The sequence below is a fragment of the Pelobates fuscus genome, chromosome 1 (genome assembly GCF_036172605.1).
Source record: "Pelobates fuscus isolate aPelFus1 chromosome 1, aPelFus1.pri, whole genome shotgun sequence".
Lineage (NCBI taxonomy): Eukaryota > Metazoa > Chordata > Amphibia > Anura > Pelobatidae > Pelobates > Pelobates fuscus.
The window spans coordinates 356,105,273-356,123,961 of NC_086317.1; the positions used below are offsets into that span (position 1 = coordinate 356,105,273).

General features: G+C 39.3%; 1 protein-coding gene across 2 annotated transcripts in view; it reads left to right on the top strand.

The window, feature by feature from the left end:
- The window catches only part of KLF12 (KLF transcription factor 12), a 269,928-nt gene extending 258,003 nt beyond the window's left edge, over window positions 1-11,925 (top strand). For both annotated transcript variants that reach the window (XM_063444691.1, XM_063444692.1), the window contains exon 6: window positions 10,341-11,925. In XM_063444691.1, coding sequence (XP_063300761.1) covers window positions 10,341-10,522 — 182 coding nt within the window. In that variant the 3' untranslated portion in view covers window positions 10,523-11,925. The remainder of the gene's footprint in view (window positions 1-10,340) is intronic.
- Window positions 11,926-18,689: the final 6,764 nt, after the last annotated feature.

Genomic DNA, 18,689 nt, shown 5'->3' on the forward strand with positions numbered 1-18,689 from the left:
TGCCTTCACTCAAAGCCCTTACCTTTCTCTTGCTTAGGTGTTAAGAGATGAACTAATAGAGGATAGAGATTGACACTCTGTATAACAGTGTACATTTGCTGTCCCCTAAAAATAACTCAACACACAGCCATTAATATCTAAACCGTTGGCAACAAAAGTGAGTACACCCCTAAGTGGAAATGTCCAAATTGGGCCCAAAGTGTCAATATTTTGTGTGGTCACCATTATTTTCCAGAACTGCCTTAACCCTCATGGGCATGTAATTCACCATAGCTTTACAGGTTGCCACTGGAGTCCTCTTCCACTCCTCTATGACGACATCACAGAGCTGGTGGATGTTAGAGAGTTTGCACTCCCCCACTTTCTGTTTGAGGATGCCCCACAGATGCTCAATAGGGTTTAGGTCTGGAGACATGCTTAACCAGTCCATCACCTTTACCTTCAGCTTGTTTAGCAAGGCAGTGGTCGTCTTGGAGGTGTGTTTGGGGTTGTTATCATGTTGGAATACTGCCCTGCGGCCCTATCTCCTAAGCGAGGGGATCATGCTCTGCTTCAGTTTGTCACAGTACATGTTGGCATTCATGGTTCCCTCAATGAACTGTAGCTCCCCAGTGCTGGCAGCACTCATGCAGGCCCAGACCATGACACTCCTACCACCATGCTTGACTGTAGGCAAGACACAATTTTCTTTGTACTCCTAACCTGGTTGCCGCCACAAACGCTTGACACCATCTGAACCACATAAGTTTATCTTGTCTCATCGGACCATAGGACGTGGTTCCAGTAATCCATGTCCTTAGTCTGCTTGTCTTCAGCAAACTGTTTGCGGGCTTTCTTGTGCATCATCTTTAGAAGAGGCTTCCTTCTGGGATGACAGCCATGCAGACCAATCTGATGCAGTGTGCGGCGTATGGTCTGAGCACTGACAGGCTGACCCCTCACCCCTTCAACCTCTGCAGCAATGCTGGTAGCACTCATACGTCTATTTCCCAAAGACAACCTCTGGATATGATACTGAGCACGTGCACTCAACTTCTTTGGTCGACCATGGCAAGGCCTGTTCTGAGTGGAACCCAGGGGCGGACTGACCGGTCGGGCACTTCGGACATGGTCCGAGGGCCCGGCCGGGAGGGGGGCCCGCCATCAGGGGGCCCGGCCGCCCCTTTAAATGCTGCAGCCGCCTGAGCGCTCTCTTAAGAGCGCTCAGGCGGCTGCAGCTTCTCACCTCCCTTCCCCGTAGCGTGGCCGAGCTGCTCTGCGTCCGCGGTGCCGGCCGGAGTGATAGGAAGGTGCACACACACTGAGTGTGCACCTTCCTGTCAGTCCGGCCGGGTACAGGAAACAGAAACTTCTGTTCCGCGCGGAACAGGAGTTTCTGTTTCCTGTACCCGGCCGGACTGACAGGAAGGTGCACACTCAGTGTGTGTGCACCTTCCTATCAATCCGGCCGGCACCGCGGACGCAGAGCAGCTCGGCCACGCTACGGGGAGGGGGTAAAAAGAGAGAGGGAGGGGGGAGTTAAAAGAGAGAGGGAGGGGGGGTTAAAAGAGAGAGGGGGGAGGGGGGGTTAAAAGAGAGAGGGAGGGGGGGGGGTTAAAAGAGAGAGGGAGGGGGGGGGGTTAAAAGAGAGAGGGAGGGGGGGGGTTAAAAGAGAGAGGGAGGGGGGGGGTTAAAAGAGAGAGGGGGGGGTAAAAGAGAGAGGGAGGGGGGGGTTAAAAGAGAGAGGTAGGGGGGGGTTAAAAGAGAGAGGTAGGGGGGGGTTAAAAGAGAGAGGGAGGGGGGGGTTAAAAGAGAGAGGGATGGGGGGGGTTAAAAGAGGGAGGGGGGGTTAAAAGAGAGAGGGAGGGGGGGTTAAAAGAGAGAGGGGGGGTTGAGAGAGGGAGGGGGGGTTAAAAGAGAGAGGGAGGGGGGGTTAAAAGAGAGAGGGGGGGGGTTAAAAGAGAGAGGGAGGGGGGTTAAAAGAGAGAGGGAGGGGGGGTTAAAAGAGAGAGGGAGGGGGGGTTAAAAGAGAGAGGGGGGGTTAAAAGAGAGAGGGAGGGGGGGTTAAAAGAGAGAGGGGGGTTGAGAGAGGGAGGGGGGTTAAAAGAGAGAGATGGGGGTTAAAAGAGAGAGGGAGGGGGGTTAAAAGGGAGGGGGGTTAAAAGAGAGAGGGGGTTGTTAAAAGAGATGGGTTAAAAGAGAGAGGGAGGGGGGTTAAAAGAGAGAGGGAGGGGGGTTAAAAGAGAGAGGGGGTTGTTAAAAGAGAGAGGGGAGTAGGGGGGTAAAAAGAGAGAGGGGAGTAGGGGGGTAAAAAGAGAGATGGAGGGGGGTAAGAAGAGAGGGGGTAAGAAGAGAGAGGGAGGGGGGTAAGAGGAGGGAGGGGGTAAGAAGAGGGAGGGGGGTAAGAAGAGGGAGGGGGGTAAGAAGAGGGAGAGGGGGTAAGAAGGGAGGGGGGAGTAAGAAGGGGGTAAGAAGAGGGGGAGGGGTGAGTAAAAGAGGAAGGGGAGAGTAAGAAGAGGGGGGAGGGGGGTAAGAAGAGGGGAGAGTAAGAAGAGAGGGGGAGTAAAGGGGGTAAGAAGAGGGGAGGGGGGAGTAAAAAGAGGAAGGGGGAGTAAGAAGAGGGGGGAGGGGGGTAAGAATAGCGGGGAGGGGGTAAGAAGAGGGGGGAGTAAGAAGAGGTGGGAGTAAGAAGAGGGGGAGGGGGGAGTAAGAAGAGGGGGAGAGTAAGAAGGGGGAGTAAGGAGAGGGGGAGGGGGAGTAAGAAGAGGGGGAGAGTAAGAAGGGGGGTAAGAAGAGTGGGAGTAAGAAGGGGGTAAGAAGAGGGGAGGGGGGGTAAGAAGAGGGGGAGGGGGGAGTAAGAGGAGGGCAATTGCCCCCTCCCCTGTCCGCAGGCACCGTGCGGGCAGCCGGCAGGGGAGGGAGGAAGAGAGGACCCGGGAGCTCAGCCTGCAGCTCCTCTGGGTCCTTCTTGCGCGAGCACAGATCGTTGCCGCGGTTACCACGGCAACGTTACGGCTCTTGCAAGAGTAAACTCTAGCCCTGGAGCTACGGGCTAGAGTTCACTCTCAACACTGTGACCACCAGGTATTCCTGGTGGTCGCAGTGGTGAGAGTGAACTTTAGCCCCATAAACACACTGCCCCCACACACCATACACATTCACACACTGCCCCCCATACACACACACTGCCCCCACACACACCATACACATTTACACACATTGCCACACACACACATATACACTGCCCACCCATACACACACAGCCCCCCATACTAACATTGCCACACACATACACAGCCCCCTCGTACACACATTGCCCCACACACCCTACACATTCACACACTACACCCCCTCACACACACTGAACCTTTTACACACACTGCACCCCTTACACATTGCACCACTGCTCCTATACCCTACTACAGCCTTATATCCCAGCAGACCCCAGGTAAGTTGTCAAACTGTTCTTAAACGGTTTGACTACTTACTCTGGGAGGGGGGCCCGGCCCTCCTGGCACCATAACGACTACACAGAGTAGTAGTGGTTATTGTGCATGGATTATTTCTTTAAATAATCTACGAGTGCCCCAGTAGCCAGCAAGCCAGCCAACCCACAGGCCAGCCAGCCCACAGGCTGGCCAGTAGACAGCCTACAGGCCACCAGTTAGGCTTAAAGCCAGCAAACCCACAGCCTGCCAACCACAGCCAGCAAGCCACAGCCTGTCAGCCAGCAAGCCACAGCCAGCAAGCCACAGCCTGCCAGCCGCAGCCAGCAAGCCCACAGCCTGCCAGCCGACGCCAGCAAGCCCACAGCCTGCCGGCAGTAGCCAGCAAGCCCACAGCCTGCCAGCCGCAGCCAGTAAGCTCACAGCCTTCCAGCAAGCCCACAGCCTGCCAGCCGCAGCCAGCAAGCCCACAGCCTGCCAGCCGCAGCCAGTAAGCCCACAGCCTTCCAGCAAGCCCACAGACTGCCAGCCAGCAACAGTAATTAAGGTAAGAGGAGCCAACTTGGCCTAGGTATCAGCTATGTTGTGTTGCTATATTGTGAATAGGAACCAGAGTGTTGGAGAGACCCCCCTCCAGGCCCCATTAGACTCCATTGTAGTCTCTAATGGGACCTGGAGGAAATTCTTTCTAACACACTCTCTAAAGGACACTGAGATAGCCTCTGCTAGAATGCTCCCCCCCTCCATGGCCCATTAGCCCTCAATTGTAGTCTCTACTGGGGCCTGGAGGCGACTGTTTCCAGCAGGGACACTGAGATGGCCTCTGTTAGAAAGACCCCCTTCCAAGCCTATTAGACTCCATTGTAGTCTCTAATAGGGCCTGGAGGGGATTCTTTCTAACACACTCTCTAAAGGACACTGAGATAGCCTCTGCTAGAAAGACCCCCCTCCATGGCCCATTAGCCCTCAATTGTAGTCTCTACTGGGGCCTTGAAGGGATTATTGCACTTTTGTTCCTTGTGTCTAAAGATTGTGTAGGGTGTGGCTGGAGGCGGTGCATGGAGGCGGGACATGGGTGGCGCTTGCTGCGGAGTATGGGTGGGGCCTGTAAGGGGGCCCTTGATTTATTTTGCCCGGGGGCCCTGAGGGTTCTCAGTCCGCCCCTGGTGGAACCTGTCCTGTGAAACCGCTGTATGGTGTCCGTGCTGCAGCTCAGTTTCACGGTGTTGGCAATCTTCTTATAGCCTAGGCCATCTTTATGTAGAGCAACAATTCTTTTTTTCAGATCCTCAGAGAGTTCTTTGCCATGAGGTGCCATGTTGATATTCTAGTAACCAGTATGAGAGAGTGTGAGAGCGATAACACCAAATTTAGCACACCTGCTCCCCATTCACACCTGAGACCTTGTAACACTAATGAGTCACATGACACCGGGATGGAAAAATGGCTAATTGGGCCCAATTTGGAAATTTCCACTTAGGGGTGTACTTACTTTTGTTGCCAACGATTTAGACATGAATGGCTGTGTTTTGAGTTATTTTGAGGGGACAGCAAATGTACACTATTATACAGGCTGTACACTTACTACTTTACATTCTAGCAGAGTGTAATTTCTTCAGTGTTGTCACATGAAAAGATATAATAAAAAATTTACAAAAATGTGAGGAATGCACTCACTTTTGTGAGATACTGTATATATATTGTACAGAACGTACAAGGTCCCTTCCAAGAGCAGTGGGAGGAAGGTGGGCACACACAGGGTAAATCCCCTATAATGAATCACTACTTATTAGGCCCTTATACTCGTGGGGCCCCTGGGCAACTGCCCAGCGTGTACATGCATTAAAACTGCCCTGAGTTAGTCTTCAAGCCAATGCCATGGAAATAATTTGGGCTTCTGTAAAGAACAAAACAAAAATCAAACTGGTTTATGTGTTTGTATTAACTGAGAGACACCCTTGTATGTTCTCTGCAAACATCTGAAGACTGATGAGCTCTCGAACATACTTGGTTTTGTGACAGCATTGCTCATAAATCTTTGTATAAACATAAATCTGTTATATCGATGTTTATCAGGCAAGGGAAAAAAAGTATACCTGACATTTAGAAATTGTGCTACTTTATTATCGGCAACCAACAATTGGTTTCTCCCATAAAGGCATGTTTATAATTTCAATTTTTGTTATTTCTGTAATGTTCACGGTAACAACCCAAGCATTCCTTTATCTGTTCATGCTGTCATCTTTTTCTCTCCTTCATTAATTTCTAAAGTTTGCTAATTATATGATATTGTATTTTCACCTACAGGTATCTCTGTTAAAATCCATGATTGCATGCAATTTAGGCAGAGATCCAAAATATAATTAACAAATGTGTTCATGATCTGGAGCTATGTGACTCCCTGCCCAAAAGCCAAATCTTTGTGTGCGACTAGATTTTGCTACTTAGAACTCTGTTAAGCAGTGCCAATCATTCTAGATGTGGGAGATCTGTAGAGCATTTTTATTTGAACACATTAGATTCCTCTGTACCTTCAGAGGAACAGTTAACCATGAGAATCTCACAAAGTTTTTTTTCTGCCTGTTAATTGGTGCCAGATTAAGTTTAACTGCAGTATTTGTGTTGGTTGGAAAGCATTTAAGGGTAATTTTTAAAAGCATTTGCATTGTGTACTTCCTTGCTGTGACAGGTCTAAGAAACAGACTCTGTTTGCCTTGCTTTTATTACACAGTAACCACATATATGTTAAACAAAGCTAAAGTGTTTAATGCAACCGAAACCAAACTTTTATTGTAAAACATGACAGTGGCTTTGTTAGGAGTTTTGAGTAACCCTTTAGTCTTTATGGATTGTTAGCAAAGTGTGTAAGTTAACATTAAAGAAACACTAAAGCATTAGGAATACAAACCTGTATTGCCAACGTTTTGTATCCCTATCCCTAGTTAGAGTGCCCCCCCCCATCCCCTGTGTGTCATAAAAATAATAAAATCTAGTATTTTACTCACCATTTTTTAGTGCCAAGGCTCCATCGGCTCTGCTTACCTCTCCACTCCTCCTGCAATGTCATGGAGGAGGTATGGCCTACTCCGGTGATGGTCCAACCCAACACTCTTAGAAGAGTTACTCAGTTGCTGCAGTGGTAGCACCTCCAGTGGCTATCAGTGTTTCAGCTACTTGAGATGTGTTTTACCCCTCAAGGTAAACATTGCTCTTTTGCAAAATGGCAATGTCTTACCATAAATGACCATAAATGACAGGAGAACTGTACCCAGGCAACATCATCTCAATGAATTGGTGTCTTTAGTGGTCCTTGAAGGGGGAGTTGAAATATAACATCACCTAATGTGTATTTGGAATAACCTGTTTTCGAGCCATGCAGTTGCTTTATTTATTTGTATTTACCACAATTATACTATTATTTACTTTATATACAAAACACCTACCTTCATTACATAATATCAGTTAAAAAAACAAGACTCAAGACGATAAGCTTTAGGTTTTTACACATCCCTGTTTTTGCTCTTAACAAAATTGAAAGTGATTTCCAATTGTATTGAACAATGGGGGGGAAAACTATTTCTCTCACTCCAAAAAGTCAATCAGGTGGCGTAAACTGTTACCCCACATACTAACTATTATGAGCTTTGAATAATCTCTTTTTCAAAAATATGCATCCAGGCATTTTTTTTAAAACTGTGTGCAAATAATACTTTCTTAGATAGACAATTTAAAATAGTTATTATTCTTACTGGATAAGACTATTTCCTCTACCATAGGTAAAATCTCCATTCTTTAAGTCTAAATGGGTGACCTTTGTAAATAATGTCACACTCTGTACTACTTTCCTTGGATGGCACAGTGCTATATGAGCAGTTTAAGCTCTCTCTAGAATGTGGGAGATGAACACTAGAAGGTTTGGAAAAGGGAAGATATTTTGGAAGTTTCACCAAGACTGTTACTAAGTTATTGATGTGATTTCATGATTATTCACATGGGGGCATTCATGGGCCCTGGGTCTGCAATTGCATGGCATACGTTTGTAGGCACTACTACTTATTTCTCCTGTCAAGCACTAACAAGGAATTTCAAACAACATCAAAATAAAAGGCCTAACAGAAATGGATAGTCCATGCTATCAGCAAGCCAAACTCTTCCATGTAGTAAACATACAGCATGAAAAAAAAATAAAAAAAATTACCTTCTGGCTAATTCAAATAACTTCACATAATACCTTAGTAATGACAGTGCAGATTGTTTAGTGCTAGGTGCAGGGCACACAAGAGAAATATTTATGGTATTGCACTCATATTTAGTAGAGTTATAAACCAGCTCTGAGTAAAACAGCATGCTGTGGTATAATCCCCACTGATGGATATTTAGTTTTGTGGGTCAGTCTCTCAGCATGCAAATGTATAGGTAAAGAAATATATAAAAAGCAGATAATAGTGCTCACTGTGATAATTACAGAAATATATAAAAGGATAAGGATGATCTACTCACATTTAATAGAGCAGCAGCACCGCTCAAATGTTCGCCCCCACCAGGGATATAATGTAGTGTAAATTTTCCAGGTAGTAATTCTCTTCATTGTTTCCTTATAAGGTAAGTACTTAAAATATTGATGTGCCAGGAACAACAAAAAAATTAAACGGTATTAAAAGCATAAAAAGAGTAATAAATGGTAGACATATAAATTAGGTGAATGCCAAATATACTTTAATGCTAAAAACAAATATATAAAACAACGCAACGCGTTTTGCCAACTGGGGGTCTTTTTTAAGTGTAAATCATATTATTCTTTATTTCATTGCATATATAGTGAATAACTCTGGATACTTTTAAATGTTTTACATATGACAACATTTTCTAGAACCCTATGATTATGTTTTATTTTACTTTTTTGATGCTGCTAGTTTGTACTTATAATTCTCTCTTATGTATATGCAATTACAAAGGTTGCTACAATTCTTTTGTTTTCATGTTAATCATTATCACACAAGTATTGAATAAAATTGCATTTCAGTAATAGCGTATATACAGAATAAAACTATATATACAAAATAACACTACAACATAATAATTTTTATTTTATTTTTTAAAAGCCCCAACACCATTGATTCTGGGGTATCTCCTTAATCAGACAGAAAGTAAAGTGCAAAGCTGGGATTGCATGCTACATCATTTTAAAATTATAAAGGCAGAATTATCCAGAGGATAAAGAATTGTATTGAAGGGTGGTCTGGATAAATTATGTGATCGGACACAATGGTAAGCAGGAGCAAAGGTACAGATGTGAGGGGGAGGTATGGCGTATGGAGAATAGTAGAACTGAATAAGTAAAAAAGATCTTCAGGGAAAAATACTGTCTGGGCAGCTGTGAAGAGTGGAGGAGTAAAAAAACATTACTAGCTGGGGGGGCTTACTGAGCTGACCTATGGAACACATGCATTCATTTGAGAAATGTGAGGGATTTGTCTATTTGTGTCAACAGTTGGGGGTATCAGGAATTATGCTGTGATTAAAAGCTAATTACCTCATCTTGCAATATCAAATTAACTATTTTTGTGGGATCATGCTGCAGTGTTTAATTTTGCAATTCACCTCTGTAAACCCATAAGCCCATCACATCTGTAGGCCAAGCAGTCTGATACTGTATGCTCACTGGCAATATATTTACTATTATGATGCAATCCACCACTGTTCGATTTAGCGGTGTATAAGGACATCCATAAAGGGCAATTTATAAACCATGCAAGTAATCAAATCTTTCGCCACCATCTGGATCTTAATCAAGATCAATGCAAAAAAGGTCCAGTGCAGGAATTTAAACCCAATGATAACTGGAAAAAAGAAACAATTACTTGCCAATCACAGCCTCAAGTGTCTCTGAAAATGGAAGGTGCTGTGTTACGTTTGTGTAATGCTTTCATTGCCAGGGTGGTGGTGCACACCAAATGTCAAATGTGATATCTACCAGTGATTATAAAATTGTATCTACTATGTGGAACTTAAAATTTGTAACATTCAAATCAATGTAAAATGTGCTTAAAACAATAACTAAAATAATAATTAAACATTTCCCCAACGTTTCGGGTCTGAAGCCTTCCTCTGGGGGACCTCTCACTGACTGATCTATGTTTCCACTTATATACCCTGTAAATTCAAACTAATAAACCTAAATACGATCAGCTAGATAAAGGGAGGTGCTTGCCTATGTGTAATGATGTGTAGGATCTTCTGTATAATGCCGGAGGCTACTTTCGGGTATTCATGACTTCATGACGCACATTGCGTACAAACGTGATCACGTGTTCCGACAGTACAGAGACAACTACAGGAGAGCGAAGTGGCCAAGTTTAGTATAAGTCAAAGGGAAAATAGTTCTACTGCATAACGGCTTTTTGTAAGCTTTATCTATGAAGTCCCCTACAGCACATCATATAAGTATTGTGTACATGCAAATATATGCTATACACAGAATATATTTAATCTAGACCAAGAGGTATTAACCTCAAATTACCCAAGGTTGTAAACAAGCACTAATGTACACAATACCACACCTTGCAATGGATCCATAATACACAGTGTATAGTACTAGACAATATAATACATGACATGGTTTCAACAGACAGCAAGTCGTAAATACACTATTCCATAGTTAACCAATTAAGGAAACCGTAGACTAAACAGTGTTTGCATTTAATCATATATATATATATATATATATGTGGGTAAGTACTGGATGACCTCCATTGTCAGTCACAGCACATGACCTCCATTATGAGTCAAAGCACAAATATTTAATATATTTTACATATTTTTATTTTAAAAATATAAACATGTTTATAGTTGATGTGACTGTGATGTTCATCTTTCAAATGAATAACATATATATTTACCCTTTTGTGTTCAAAGGAGAAAAACCGTACATGTGTACATGGGAAGGTTGTACATGGAAATTTGCACGCTCAGACGAACTGACACGGCATTATCGCAAACACACGGGAGTGAAGCCATTTAAATGTGCAGACTGTGACCGCAGTTTTTCCCGTTCAGATCACCTTGCATTGCATCGCCGAAGGCACATGCTTGTCTGAGCCCCTCACCTATCAATATAGTAGAGCTGGACCTCTCCATAATAATTTCAGCAGGACTGGATATGATCTACAGTGTTAAAAAAACAAAAAAAAAACATGGAATACTCCCAATGTATCCAAAGTGAAAGAATGAAACAGGACAAAGTATTAGCACCATGCTTCTTTTAGCTTCTAGAAAGAATCCCTGAGTGTGGACCCCACAGAAAATGTCTGTACCTCCGACCATGAGAGAGAGGCTTTCATTCTGAGGCACCAGGCACTTTTTCTAGGCCTTGACCTGCATAGTTTTAAACCGTTCCTCTTCTATTTGGACAGAACTTTTTTCAAGATTTTCTCCTTCATTTTGAAATACTGTATCATAGAGTGTTTGGGAGATCTCCTAAATTTCCAGTGATATAATTTTATTTTGTTTCATAGGGAAAATCTTTTTGCATTGTGGCAGTAAAGAAGAACTAAGGATACACTGCAGAAAATAAACAAGTGCTGGCGGCAATTTTTCATCAGCTAAAAGAAAATCCAATATGTGGGGATTCTGCAATAACTGTGATGATTATTAGATCTCACTCGTTATTCCCATCAGTCTAGGAGTTGTGGGAAAAACAACCCATTACCACTGCTTTATATAATCTGAAGTTTCTAATTTACATTGATGTTTGTGAAAGTATGTAGGCCGGAATCTTACGTGAAGTAACGTATGCTGTTTGTGAGTTTACTTGGCCTCGCTTAAAGTTTTTTGTTGATTTTTTTCTTATTCTCCCAGAACCGTCCCTGTTTGTATTCAATTCTAGAGCCACAATTATTGCACATGCATTCAGTATTATATGTAAAACAAACAAAATATTATTTCCATTAGTGAAGGGGAGATGATTGGGGATCTCCATGAGAAATACACAGCAATCAGAGAGCACAAACGATAATGGTTGCATTTCTAGCTGCTAAGGAGCAATAATTACATGTCCTTTGAGGACTAACTATACAGATCAAATACTTAAACAGTGTTTTTTTTACCATATCACAGGAGGCCTTTAAAAAAGAACACAACAAAATAACTAACTTTAAATATTAGAAGAACCCTTCTCTTAAAAAAAATGTAAAAGGTTAAAATAAAATAGTTCACAGGAGAAAAAACAAACAAACCCTTTTGTGAATATAAAGTTGAACACAGCGTTGTATTTTTCCCTCTGGTTGTCCGTTACAGAATCGGGTCTGTAGGGAAACAAGTATGCTTTGGAAACAGTCCACAAAGTACATAATTTTGACAACAGGCGAAGGGAACTTTTCACCAGCTTTTAAACATGAGGCAATATTATATTTTGCTTCGCTCCCACACTGTTTACATAATACATATGCAGACGAGGCTTACAATATTCTTACAACAATCTGCTTTATATTATAGCAAATCTTATTATTATCTCTACTGCCTCTCTGTATTCAATTTAAAAAAAGAAAGCAATATACGATGTGAGGAAAAAAAAAAAAAAAAAGAGTATTAAACAGGTCCACTATTATTTACAAAGAGTCTGTTTGAATGCATGCGATTTACATGCTTCAAAATCTATTTTGTATAAATTCATAGAAAATAACTAACCATAAAATAATATATCATACAAAATGTGTCAACTTTATCTTATAAAGCACAAGATGCAATATGGATTAGTACAAGTGTATTATTGATACATTCTGAAGCAATATGGCTATTTTAGTAATGCGCTGACATGTTTAATATTTACTAATGCGTATCACATCATAACCCTTCCTATTTAATTCAACATGTGACTCTACAAATGTCAGTGTACTTAAAATCCCATAATCCTCTAGCTGCAACACTTTGTCCAACCCTGGCCCATAGCACATATTACAGCCCCGAGAGTGGTGAGGTGCATACATTTCAGGACGTATGGCTCAACATGTGAATCCATTTACTATTATATGTGATGCAAATATTGGCAGCCTGTTTTAAGCATATGTATAACAACACATTTGTTATATTTTGTAGCTCATTTTGGATGGATTTATATTACTGTTAAAAGATGCTTCACTTTGTGCTGTATTGGACTGTACACAAATTATTAATTTTCTCAGTTTTACTTTGTATTCCATTGGTAACAGTTGTAGATTAGAATTTTTAAGATAAATAATGTTTTCATTAAGTAGGCAGTATTTTAGTGTTTGTACTTTATGTAGAACTGAGGAATTCAATCACAAAATGTACACAAAATTATGGGAAAAGGGAATAGTTTTACCAAAAATATCTTTACAAAAGATAGTGCCAGATAAGTTACATTTTTATTAAATTATGTTTGAAATTAATTAAAAATGTAAAATAATAATAATTAAAAAATTATTGACACACAAAGACCTGATCCGTTAGTAAGGTCTTTCTAAAATGATCACTTACATTATGTATTTATTGTTAGAAAAGGAAATAAAAAAAAAAAAAGCACAATGACAACAATAGCTAGAAACTATATAGTATCATGTTTTATGATAAATTGTAAAATACTAATGTTTATGTTAAAAACACAAGTATGGTTCTACTATCACTATGTTCCATCCATTTGCTGATGCACCAGGGGAGATAAACCGATCTGTATGTTCTAAACCAGGCAACCTTCGGCACTGTTTTGGACTACACCTCCCATGATGCCTTGCCAGCATTGTGGGTGTAAGAGCATTATAGGGGATGTAGTCCACAACATCTGGAGTGCTGAAGGTTGCCCATCCCTTTTCTAAACAGTTCAAATTGTATGCAGAATGACAGTTTGAATATATATGGGCAGTGTTCTTCTATTGCTTGCTATATTGTGATTTTTTTTTTATGAACTGACATGGGCATTGCAAAACAATAGTAGAACTTAGGGCAAAGTAGTCAAATGGGAAAATGTTCACTATGTATCTTTTATTCCAATCTAGATATATTGGCTTTTTGCAATTAACTTGCCAGTTCTGCACAGTTTCTTTAGTGAATAACCCCCTTCAGAAACCCGAGAATTCATTTCATTGCAAAATAAAATATGTTGAGTAAATTATATTTACCTCCATCCCTATCAAGTTGTTTTAATTTAAAAAAACAAACATTTATTTCAAACAAGGGATGCATAGCTAGCACACAGATGTTGAGTAAAACAGTAGCTTTGTATACAGATTCCTGTTCCGTAATCTAAAAACAAATAAAATGATGCAATTTAGACAATGTTTAGTTCATTTTCATGTTTCATATGGAAATATTAGGAGAATTAAACCGTTTAGATATAATACATGATCCCTTTAATTATTTAAGCCAAGAACAAAAATATATTTTTGTCACGTACAGTAAATCACTAGATAAATACAAATATCCCATTACCCCAGTTATGTGTATTTGTATAGAGCCTAATGGCATTTTTTATAAACACATCTTTCTAAAAATGCAACCAGAATGTAAAATAATGTCTATAAGTAAGCATACTGCTGTACACCAGGGGTGCCTAATAGGTAGCACCCCAGATGTTGTAGAACTACAGCTCCCATGATGCTTTGCGTGTCTTTGCATGCCTTTAAAATGACAAGGTATCATGGAAGTTGTAGTTTTAAAACATCTGGCAATCTATGTTTTGGGCACCACTGCTGTACACAGTAAGTGCAGTTACACCACATATGCGGGTTGCTTTTGACACTTTCATTGTCAAAGTTGAAGGTTGGAAAACATATTATGTTTAATGTAGTTGCTGTAAAATTTTCAGTTTTGAATTTTTGATGTATATCACCACTTTTGGCAAAAATGGCAATAAGTACCATGTGGTATCTGCAAAACATGCGTATATGTGGCATTTTGCCCTCCACTGTAATTTTTTTTCTATATTTTCTTTATTACTGTAATATAAATTATTGATAATTCCCATTTAATTTGGAAATGTAAAATGCCAAATCCATGCATGAATGCCACACAGCTAGTCTATTCTGTTCTGCTCTACAGGCCCCAACCAATGTTACAGACTGGTAATTTGTATTGTTACAAGATGTGCATTCAATTATAAAAGCATACCCGAATCACACAGATATTACCAAAACATATGTTTACCAAATCACAAATATCATGTATTTCCAACAACTTTTCAAAAAGTTCAGTTGTTGTAGCTATTATTTGGATATTTTTTAACCACCCCCAAAATTTTGATGGAACTTATCTGGAAGGGTTCTAAGCTTATAAAGCATACGTGAAAGCTGTTGTAATGCTTGAAATACCTGTCAACGTAGATTATGTGGTTGCCAGGCAACTCTGTTTACTGAAAATAAATGTTTGCATAATGCCTACATACAGACATATTTTTTACATTCTGCTGTATTTTTGGGAATGCTCATATCAGCAGATTCCTTATAAATAGCTGTTAGCAGAGTTTTTAGTTTTATGTATAGTGCCATAACTATAATTTGTTACAAATGTGAAATGTGTCCTTCTAATTTGCCCAAACATGACAGAAGGATAGCAAGTTACAGAATGCTTTTGTGGGCTTCTATATCCAAATTTCTCTGCAAATTATGGCAGAATAAATGAAAATCGAATATGTATACATAATTCCCTTAAACAGCAATCTGTATACAAATTGTCTCTTATTCTCATAATTTAATCTTACATTCATATATTAGCAAATCATCCTGTGTTTTTATAAATGTTATCATGAAGGTATTTTAAAATATAAATACTAACAATTAAAGAAATACAGCAATTAGTACATGTTTTTACAGAAAGAGATAATAGAAAAAGCATACATATTAAATTTGCAATATTGTGTATCATTAGTTGGCATTAAAAAAAAAACCTAGAACCATTATTCAATGTGAAATATATTATATGTTTTTAAACCTGTTGTCTTTTAAGCATTGGTAAAAGTTAGGGTCGTAACAATGTCTTTGTGTGCCATTTGGTACAAAAATTGCCTGTACAACAGGAGCTATCACTTTAACATAACAGAGTTTAAAACCCTAGCTGTATTACAGGAATTCTCCTGTAAGGCACTTAAAAAGAGAGATTGCACAGTCACTATGTCAAAGGCACATTTTCATACCATACCTAAAGAAAATGTTTGATAGAGTACAATATATGTCTAAAAATTTAAGTAATATTTAAATACATTCTCAAAAACAATATTCCGTATTAAATCCTCTTTAAATATAAAAGAACTGACCAGATATGTTGAAATAACAACTGGTTTATTAATAACAAAATCTGTGTTATTTTAGCATTTTTATCCAGAATATATGTACATGTTGCTTACTTTTTTTTTTTATAGCTTAGTATTAAAACACAAATATCTTAAAATATTCAGAGTATAGAGTGCGGTCACACATGTTTTTCTGAGAGTATAGTTCCTGGAACCTGTTTTTAGATCAGATTGGCAGAGACTTTTAGGTCAGAGTAGAATGATCTCCTCGGGCACCAACAAGTTTAATCTCAAAATCAGTGCTAATCACACAGTGTTGTGTGTCTGTAGTACATGTGTGATATTACTCCAATTTTAATTTATTATTTGAAATCTGTACTTTGAACCTAATGTTTACAATTTAAAAGTAGGTTTGTAGGTTAGGATTTTAATTAACCTGCAAGGAACTAATGTACTGTAGGGACTAGCATAACGACTAAGGAACGTGGTTAGTGTGCTTCCACCAATAAAAAAAATGCCTTTGGGTATAGTGACATCACAGGGCTCTTTTTTTGTATTGTTATATCAGTTTCCATTTTCAGTAAATCATTAACTAACAGACAAAATGGAATTGTGCTTGTGCAGAGGAACACGTACTAGGTACATTCTTGTACAAAATTGTGCAAATAAAAAAAAAATATATAGGCCTTTTTATTTTCAAAATGACATGCATAAAATATTCCTGTATTTCCACATACTCCCCTTCATTCAGTAACGTGAAAAAAAAATTTGTAGTCGACATGTGACAGAACAATTCATATTGATATATAGAAAATAAGTGATCTCCGTTGATCACCTTAGATGATCACTGGTAGGTCGTGTAGATGTTAAACATAAAATATCTCGGTATTAACATATGTAGAAGCACACACTAGCTGCAAACAGTTAAGTAGACTATCTAATCCCTGTCTATTCTTCTTCAGTACTACTATACAGAACAGTCAGATACATATGCTATCAAAAGAAAGCAACAATGGGATGTAAAAAAGCACATTTGTCTTTATTCTTCAAAGCAATTAGGCAAAGTTGGAGCAATTCGGGTCCTGTGTACTAACTGCAGAGGCGTTACATTGTCTAAAAATTTGTCACCTACAGAGCTCTGATAATTTTTTTTAAATCCATCAATGTAGATTCAAAATATATATACGTAAGCATTTAGTTATAAATCTTTGGATGCACATATGCATTATCTAACATTTGAAAAGTAAATTCTTGCATCAGTAAAAATATCTCTCGTATGAAATAGCACACCATCATAATCTCAAATATTCCTGAAAATGATAATATGTGCCATAAGTGAAGGGCTCTCCTGGCTCAGCAGACACCAGTTAAGAGGTCAAACCATTCTAAAACAGTTTGACTACTTATATTGTGGGGGCGCCAGGGCATTCCTGGTACCATAACCACTACCACATGCTGTATTGGTTATGGTGCATGGTGTGTTCATTTAACTTAAGCAATACTGCCTCTCTATATATCTTAGCATATATATGTTAAAACTAATATGGATTTTAAACATGATATCCTATGGTACAAAAACTTCTTGATATCTGTTAATTTCCTAGTATGTTCAATTACATTAAACAATTTTTATTATTTTAAAATCAAGACATTTCTTTTCTTGTACTATTAATGCTTTTTGCATTATAGAATGTATGATTAGGATATATTACGTGATTAAAAATGAAACCTTTTCCGACATATTGAAACTTACTTTAGACTTACAAAGTTATCAAATAACTATTTATGTAATTTGGTAAAGCACAAGTAACTAAGCTATAATAATATTGAAATGTATCTATTTTCTTAATCAACAGTCGGTAATTTACAGCTCCCATGAGCATATGTGATGAATTATTAATGGAGTTTAGTTTACCAATAGTTGGAGAGCCAAGCATTTGCTATCCCTTTTTTAAACTTTTGCTTGGAAGGGGCTAGTCATACGGTAATGGTAGGCAAAACACATTGACATGTACAAATCAAGATAAAATAAATAGTAAAAAAAAATGGGAAGTCAATCGGACTTTAAAAATAGCAACAAATATCAAATTTGTCTGGTTGCTTTTTTTTTTTTTTTTTTTTTTTACAAAATGGGCATTTGGATAATGTAAATCCTTCAAAAAAATAGTAATTTTAATGTCCCAGACCTTTGCCTCAACGAAACATTAGTAGGTATTCACATTGTTTTTAAGCGTGAGGAGGCCAAAGCTAGGTCCCTCAGATGTTGAAGAACTACACCTCCCAAGATGCTTTGGCAGAATTCACGCTGGCTAAGCATTGTAAAAATTGTAGTTATGCTACTTCAGTAGATCTCTTACTTTAGGTGTTTTTTTGTTTTGTTTTTACCAGTGTTTGTTGTCTTGTCCCTATGAAGGATAATAAATCATGTTTAAAAATGTTGTGAATGCGACCTACTCATAAAGCTATGTGATTTGTTGTTCAGCACTTAGTAACTCAATTTAACTAGTTACATAACCTGTAAATTATACAGGTTTACTTGATGAACATTTTTTTAAGCCTTAAACCTGACCACTTGTCTTAAAATGTGTTTACTCATGTTAAAATATTCATTGCAAGTTTGATACTGTTTATTGTGATTATTTAGGGAACATAAACATGTAATTCTTACCACGTCTCCATAGCCGAGATCAACTCATCGCAGACACCAACAACAGGCCACATCCTTAGTTAAATATAATTAAAGTATCAATTAAAAGTGGATATGATATCATTTAGAAGTGGCTAGGATATGGCCAGAATTGGTATTACAGGAGGGTGTGGGAAGAGAATGCTCATTTATGTACATCAGTAGATGGGTTGATAACATGTTCATTCTTCTCCCTTGGCTCCCTAAAATTGCCAATGTAGGTGCCTAGTGTAATTAATGATACACATGTGAGTTTGATGATCCTATGAGATAGAAGAGCACAATATGAGAATGAGAGAAGTGCAGATGTTTTAAATTAACAGGTTGGGGGCAAAAAAAG